The sequence below is a fragment of the Eublepharis macularius genome, chromosome 5 (assembly GCF_028583425.1).
Source record: "Eublepharis macularius isolate TG4126 chromosome 5, MPM_Emac_v1.0, whole genome shotgun sequence".
NCBI lineage: Eukaryota > Metazoa > Chordata > Lepidosauria > Squamata > Eublepharidae > Eublepharis > Eublepharis macularius.
This window is the reverse complement of record NC_072794.1, coordinates 41,166,711-41,174,744: the sequence shown is the minus strand read 5'-3', so window position 1 is coordinate 41,174,744 and position 8,034 is coordinate 41,166,711. Positions and strand designations below refer to the sequence as shown.

The following is an 8,034-nucleotide window of genomic DNA, read 5'->3' as shown; positions in this document are numbered from 1 at the left end:
GACAACAAAGCCCAATGGAACCAAAGCCAAACTAGAGAATCCCAGTAGAAGCAAGGAACACTGCTGCAAACCAAACAGAACCAGTGTCATTCACAGAAACCAGGCAGAACCAAGGGTCAATGTGGTAACACCACAGAACAGAACCAAGTTACCAACACATCAACTGCACAGTAGCAAAACCACCAACCTGGCATAAGCACAGCTAGTCATACAATACATACGATAAATTGGTATATGATTCTACTCTTACTATATAACAATGAACAGCAACTCTTTAAATATCAAACCACACTAATAAAAATCAGTTTTCAGTTTGACTTATTCCTGGAACGTGTGAAACAGGAGAATGCCACTGGTGTGATTTATTTATGGGTTCTGTCTCTTCCAACTAGTAATACTTCCCAATTTGACTTCCACTGATGCTTTACACCATCTAGTTAATCTCCAGTTTTGTTAAATGAGGTAGTCCTTTTTTGTTTTCCTCCCTGCCTTGCAAGGGGTCTATGTGTACCAAATGCCAATTAGAGCCTAGGAGCTATACTGGATCCAGCATTGCTGCTGGAGAGGTATGTTAGTGCACTGGCAAAAATGCTTTCCTCCAACTTTGTCAGGCTTGGAAGAGGGCCACCTACCTTGACTCAGCTGATCTAACTACTTGGATCCATCCAATGGTAATATTGAGACTAGACTATTGAAATGCACTCTCTGTAGGTCTGCCTTTCAAGTCAGCCTGGAGATTCCAGTTGGTACAGAATGCGGTAGCTTGATTATCATTGGAGGAGATATATTTATTACTCCTGTTCTATAGGAACTCCCATTGGCTGCCCATCAGCTACCAGGTTAAATTCAAGGGACTATCACATACATAGAAAGCCCTGCATGGCCTTGGGTCTTCTTATCTACAGGAGTGCCTCTCTTCCTATGTGCTGCCAGCGCCACAACAGCTCTCCTCATCTGCTCAGACTGTTCTGTAGATGCTTCCCAACTAAGGGGCAAGATCAACAATAGTCTCTGTTGTGGCCCCCACCTTGTGGAATGGTTTCCTTGTCAGGCGGACTCCCACTCGTCTGTCATTCCGCAAACTATATAAAATAGTTGTTCAGAAGAGCTTTTCTATAAAGGTAACAGGACTATTCTACAGCAGAACAGTCCAAGAAGGCACTTTATAAGGGGAGGGAGACGGTGGATTATAATACTGTTATAGGGGGTACTATCAGTCTGCTGCAGGTCTTACCCTGTTGTTTTATTGTATTTTAAACAGATATAATACCATGCAGCACTAGCTCAGTCCAAGCCAACTGAAACAGCCCTGCAACACTACCAGTGCCTCGGGGCTCAGCTTTGCTTTTTTTTCTGACTGCCAGTGGCTCCGTACAACAGGCCAGCAGCCCACCAGGAATACCTCCCCTGTATTAAAGTGCCTATTGCCCCTAGGCTGTAGTAGGATTGCCAGTTCCAGGCCAAGAAATTACTGGAGATTTGGGGGACGGAGCCTAGAAAGGCTGGGATTTGAGGAGATGAAAGACCTCAGCAGGGCAGAATGCCATAGATTTCATCCTCCAAAGCAGCACTTTCTCCAGGGGAAATTGATTGCTGTAGTCTGGACATCAGTTATAATTCCAGAGGAACTCCAGCTACCACCTGGAGGCTGGCTACCCTAGTAGGGAAGGACGGTCTAGAAGTGTAATAAAATATGTTTTGCATCTGGTACCATCTTGTTAAAAGGTCCCAGATAGCTCTGTTGTGCCAAAGGAAAATCCTAGCACAAAAGCTACCTAATCCCTTTTGCCATTTTGGCTGTTCCTAATGGGATTTTTTCTTTTTAACACTTAAGTCTTCTATAAGAGCCCCGTGGCGCAGAGTGGTAAGCTGCAGTACTGCAGTCCAAGCTCTGCTCATGACTTGAGTCCAATCCTGGTGGAAGCCGGGTTCAGGTAGCCGGCTCAGGGTTGACTCAGCCTTCCATCCTTCTGAGGTCGGTAAAATGAGTACCCAGTTTCCTGGGGGTAAAGTGTAGATGACTGGGAAAGGCAATGGCAAACCACCCCATTAAAAATCTGCCAAGAAAACGTCATGATGTGACGTCCCCCTGTGGGTCAGTAATGACTTGGTGCTTGCACAAGGGGACTACCTTTACCTTTTAAGTCTTCTATAGACAAACAGACTTTGGGCTTCCCATCATAATTAGAAACGCCTTTTTTCCTCCCCTGCCTTGGCTTGTTTGGCTTTTATTGTTTATAGTACCGAGGATCTTGAAAGCTTGTGACATTTTAAGTAGCCCCAGTAAATCCGTTAATCAAGCGCAGCTTCTGGCTTCCAGGTGCTAAATAACAGCTAAGTAAGTGTCTTTTCTGCACGTAAGCTCCCTTGAAACCAGAGCATAATTTCATTGTGCTGACCCGTGTAATCCTACCCTAAACGAAAGTAACTCTACTGTATCCACCATCCTTTCCTCCCTCGGCTCTAGACCTATCTAGCTTCCACACAGTTCTTTCCCTGTTCTCCTTTTCGCCGCTGTATCGGTTTCAAATCTCGTCTTGCGAGCGGTGGGAGAGATGGGCATTCGCTTGCGTCAGAAGAAGGCGGAGCGAAACTAAAAGGAACAGCACGCTGAAATGTAATTGGTTAGTTCTCGGCTATCTGCGTGTGGTGATTGGAAAGAACCACTGGAGAAAGGATTGGCTGCGAGCTTTCAGAAACCGCGTCCGGATTGGCTGCGGGGCAGCGTTTGAATGGTGTCGCGGCGGTTTGGAAGACAGACGGCTTCTTTCTGTCCTCTGTCGAAGGATTTGGGTCTATCGGTGACTGACAGGCTGATTAACTTGGGGGCGACGGAGAGGTCCGGCGAGGCGGCCGAGCTCCATGGCCGTGGAGAGGCTATGCGCGGAGGCGGCCGTCCCTTGGGAGCTGAGCCCCTCCGGGCGGCGTCGCCGGCGCTGGGCAGTTGAGGAGGCGGCGGACGGCGGCGACCCCGACCCCGACCCCGCGGTGCTGCGGCTCAGCCACTTCTCCCGGCCGCCTTTCCTCAGCTTCGGCACCGTCCGCGTCGGCACCTCGCGCACTCGCCGCCTGGTTCTGGAGAATCCCAACGCCGAGCCGGTTTTCGTGGCCCTGTGCCGCCCCCCGCCCGCCGCGAAAGGCTTCGCCGTGGAGCCGTTCAGCCGCCTCCTTCAGGTGCCTCTTTCAGGCGGGTTCTTGACGTTTGGGCGGAACGGGTAGGGGAGGGACGGGTTTGTGTTGTTGTGACTGTCAAGGGGCGCGTTGCCGGGATTTGTCCTAGTGAATCGGCTCTCCGAATGATGCCTCGATCTTTCCTATTGCAGCCTCGAGAGAGAGTGTTCGTTTCTATAGCGTGGACGCCGCTGGAAGACGGCGGAGTCCGCGAACTCGTAACTTTTGTGGTAAACGATGTTGTTAAGCATCAAGCAGTTTTGCTGGGCAACGCTGAGCAACCTGTGAGGAAAAAGGTGAGCGGCTAAAACAAACAATGCCATTCTATGTACTATGCTTATATGGCTATGTTTCAGTGTCTTTTGCAGAACTTTGTGAAATTTAACAAAAATCAACAGTATTGAGGTTGATTTTCTCTCTCTCTCTCTCTCTCTCTTGGTCCTCCTGCCTCTTGGAATCAGTTGTCAATAATATATTTTGTTCACAAAGTAGGACTCACCTCAGGCTTTGGCTTGTAGAATATTCATCTGATTATATAATGGCTCTGTATTATTTGAAAAAAAGTATTTTCTGTAAACTAATTGGGAAGTTGTGTTATGCAGGAAATGTGTAGAAACTAAATTCTTTGATGCTATTTAGTTAAGGTTTAAGAGTGGTGCAGCTTTTTAAATGTCTCCAAAGATCCTAACTTTCTGATGTAGTCCCTTTAATCTTAATCTTGCTAGAAATTTGGATTTCTTAACATATGCAGTGATGAAATTAATGCTGAGTGTTTTGGAGTTTATTGCCACAGATTGCATTCTGCTCAATTTTACTGTGTTGGGTTGTGTCAGCATTGATGCTGCATGAGTTACAAAAATATTGAGAAGTATCACAAAGTTACACACTACAGGCTATTTGTATAGATTTGAGATGGAGTACATGCCAAATGGTTGCTATTATATGTACATTAATTATTGCTTATGTGTTTATCACTTTCAGAGAAGTCTTTGGGAGGCAATTAAAAAGAGACCTGTGGCACAGCAACCACAGTATAAGAAAGGACAGTCCAGAATTAAAAATGTTAATAAAACCTTTCAAATATCCCCCCAAATGAGTAGAGTTAGAAGTCCTCTCCAGCATTGTGAAAACTTGGAGAACAGCAGATATAGCTCTTCACCTAAACAAGATTCCCCAGTCGTTTTGGAAAACCGGGTCTCCCTGTCTCCTATTAGCCCCATTCTGCAAGAAAACAAGAATGTCACTTGCACCCCCTTATTAATGAGAAGATCAACTACATATTCAGTTCTTGACACAGTTGAATATAATGAATTACCAAAGAGTAAAAAAGAGACCTTTACTGTTTTGCCAATTGGTGATGATTATCTTTTGAAGACAGAATTGGAAAATGACTGCATTGTTCGGTCTGTGGAGGCAGAGAACTCAAATACAAATTCAGCTGTCACCCCAGAACAGCTGAGAAGGGTGCATACTACTTCAGATGACAAAAGAACTTTAAGCCTAGATTCCTTGCCTGCACTGGAAAGTTCTGTGTCAATTCTCTCACCTGATCAGTTTTTAAAAGAGAACCAAATAGCTATTGAGCCAGCTTCACAAGTATGTAAACCTGTGTTGCCTTCAGACACAGAGTCTTGCATGTCAAAGTCTTCCCCCCAAAAACAGCAGAAAAAAACATTGCAAGTTGTAACTTTTTCAGTGGAACACCAGTTTCAAAATAAAGCCTTCAATACCACAAGTGAGGGAGGATTAACAGTGTTTCACAATGAAAAATGTGAACAAAATCTCTCTTTTCCTGCTCACACAGTCAAGCATCACATGTGCCGGTTCCAGAAACAAGAACCTCCCATACGCCCTCTGCTTTCCAGTACAGTTATAAAATGTAAGCAAGGTTCTCTTGAAAGAAAAGAACCACATTTTCAGAAACCAAAATCTAAAAAATGCCTTTCTAAAGCAATACAACAATGTGTGGATAAAGTTGGTGGAAGCACAAAAGTAGAAAGGCTGCCTGTTATAGAATCTTTAGCAGATGGAGATAATTGCCGCAAAGGTGAAAAAGCTTCGACTTGTTCAGAATCGGCTTCATGTAATCGTAAAAGAAAAAGTGGAGAGTATTTGGAAGAAATTAAAAGTGGACGTGAAGAATATATGGATACTTTAGACACAAAAAAACTCGCTATGTCCTGTGAGTTAAAAGACAAGCATGCTGATACGAAAACATCAGTTCCCAAATCTGCAAACAGAGAAAAACAAAGTCAGAAAAAGCGAGTTGGTAATGTAAAGTTTTTCCATTTTTATTAATATAATTTAAAGGAAAACATTTCTTTGCATATTGCCAGAATTTAGTATGTGACAACTAATAACATTTGACTCAGCACAGTGATGCTCTTATTTTTGTCCCCAAACATAACGCTTTATTTAATAATCACTGGAGTATAGAATTTCAGTTTGGTATATCTCAAATAGCAGCATTAATATATTGATAATCATCTATGCATTTTCTTTTATCAGATGTAGGTGAAGCAGTGAAGGTTCTGAACTGGTCTCTGGAATCAGCAATGAACTGATAAGACAGAGATCATCATAGTGGACTTGGCTGGGTTGATCTCTGTCTAAGAAATCAAATTTGAAACTTTGTGATACTCTTGGACCAAACCTTGTTCCTGAATACTAAGACAGCAGCTTCAGTTGGGAGTGCTTTCCCCCTCCTTAGCTGATTTTCCAGCTCCACTTGCTGCACACAGAATTTTTTCCATTACCATTCATATCTTGATGATTTCGTGATTAGACATAGAGCAGGCTGTTACTGCATGGAGTCAAGCATGTATACACTAAACATGTATCTATGTGAAAGTGGTCCTACTTCTTGAATGGAGCCCATGTTCATAAACTGGCGTCAAAAACCAAAATGTGGAAAAACCGATTCTCCTTTTTGATGTGTCATCATTACAGTGGCTGACTCAGTTTTTAGTAATGAGTTCTTAAGCGTCTCTCACTGATATACGGTGGATTGCTCTCCCCCAAGAAGTAGGTGTTGCTAAATTGCTTGCTTCCGTTTGGAGGCAAAAGATTTTGTTTCAGTACTTCTGTTTATATATTATATACCAGTTTTGTAAATAGTGAGTGGGAATCTGAACCAGCACTGAAAGACACTGAGATCTTCCCCATGAAGCCCTTTCCAACCCAGGAAAGTTTATTCATGTGCTGGAGGGTTTGTGTGTGCTAACAGTGCACAGGTTGGGCTGCTGCAGTGGGAAGATGCAAGGGAACAAGATCACTCTTTTTGCCTCTTAAATCTGTTCTGCTCACAGAAGAGAATGAAAGCAGCAACTCCCCTGCCCGCTTCTCCCCCCCCCCCTCAGCAGTCTACACCATGCCATCGGTAGCACATGTGAATCCATCCACCTCAGGAATAAACTTTAGCAGGACTGGAAAGGTCTAGGGGGCGGGGGGGGGGACAGAGAGAGAGCATGCAATCCACGCAGCTTTTAATTGCAGCAGCCAATGCAATATACTGAAAAGTTGTATATTAATAATGTGAATAAATGCAAATAAAGTCAGCTTATCCTCAAGGTCATTTCATGGAGGACATTTCCAAAGACCTCCATAGGGTTACAGTTGGGTTGGGGGGGCATGCTCTCAATTCTGGTTTCATGTTGATTATACCTGGGGTTTATGAGCAGTTTTATAAGGTAGTGCAATAATGAATCTTTTTGTGCTGATTGGTAGGATTATGACTGTTGTCCTTCACTGTTTTTCTACTGTTCTGGATAATAATATTGTTTGGTTGTTTTAATTTTCAGGTTTCTTATCTCAGAAATCAAGGACTACTCGAAGAACTTCTAAAAACATACATCCAGTTGCACAATCTCAGCTGACCTTTGTGAAACCATTAAAAACCGGTAGAAATACATTCATATCCCTCTTTCTTCTCCAAGGGGAAAAAAAAGCTTCTTCAGAGTTAAAATTTCTTCTCCTTTCTTAAAGAACACAATTTCTATGTGGGGGTGGGGAGAGTCATCTGAAATTTTAGGGGAAATAATTGCAAAGTATGTTTTCTTATTGGCTTTAAACTTGTTTGCTGACATAAAGTAGAACAACATATAAAGAAATGGAGGCAAGGGGAATGATATAAGCTGCTTTGGGCCCCCATTAGAGAGAAAGGCAGAATATAAATGAATTATATTACAGAAGATATACATTTAGCTTATTTATCATAGTTAAAAAGTATTTGTGTGAACAAATAACAATTATACTTGTTAGAGATGAATCAGCAATCTGTATCTGAGATACCCAAGCATCAGTTACGTTGTATCAGCTGAAATAATAGGGGGAAAATAAGAGGATAAAAATAGGAACCATCAAAACTAAGAAGGAAAGAAAGTTTTTTGTCATATGGACATGGAATCTTTTCTACATGTTCAGTTATCCAGAAACCATACAAAACCCTCCAATATTTGTGTACCAGAGCTGCTGTTAGCACCGGTATTCCTCTTTCAATATGCATCCAAATCTCTGCCCCTAAAAGCCTAACAGATCACACCTGTAGGAACTATCAGTAAATTTGGATGAGTTAACATTAGAATCATATTGGTTTAGATCCAACCCTTCTGCAATTGGTTCAGGTTTGTAGAAGGGATTTTTGCCTCCTCCTCTACACTGCCACAGCTCCAAGCACCTTCAAAACGCTACTACTATTAATAGTTGGGACATCATCTCCCAGCACAGTACACAGTGTGTCCCAGGAGTGATTGTGTGTGTGTGGCTGCAGCATGGAAGGGGAATTGGTATAAATCCCCTGCAAGCAGTTGAGTTGTTTTGGACAAGAATGAACCAATGCATGGAGTTGAGGGCAAGCTACTGAGA

General features: G+C 43.1%; 1 protein-coding gene across 1 annotated transcript in view; it reads left to right on the top strand.

Annotated features, from left to right (window-relative positions):
- Nucleotides 1-2,793: 2,793 nt before the first annotated feature.
- The window catches only part of ASPM (assembly factor for spindle microtubules), a 40,684-nt gene continuing 35,443 nt past the window's right edge, over nt 2,794-8,034 (top strand). Inside the window, exons 1-4 of the mRNA XM_054981461.1 lie at nt 2,794-3,174; nt 3,324-3,467; nt 4,153-5,440; nt 6,972-7,070. Coding sequence (XP_054837436.1) covers nt 2,863-3,174; nt 3,324-3,467; nt 4,153-5,440; nt 6,972-7,070 — 1,843 coding nt within the window. The 5' untranslated portion in view covers nt 2,794-2,862. The remainder of the gene's footprint in view (nt 3,175-3,323; nt 3,468-4,152; nt 5,441-6,971; nt 7,071-8,034) is intronic.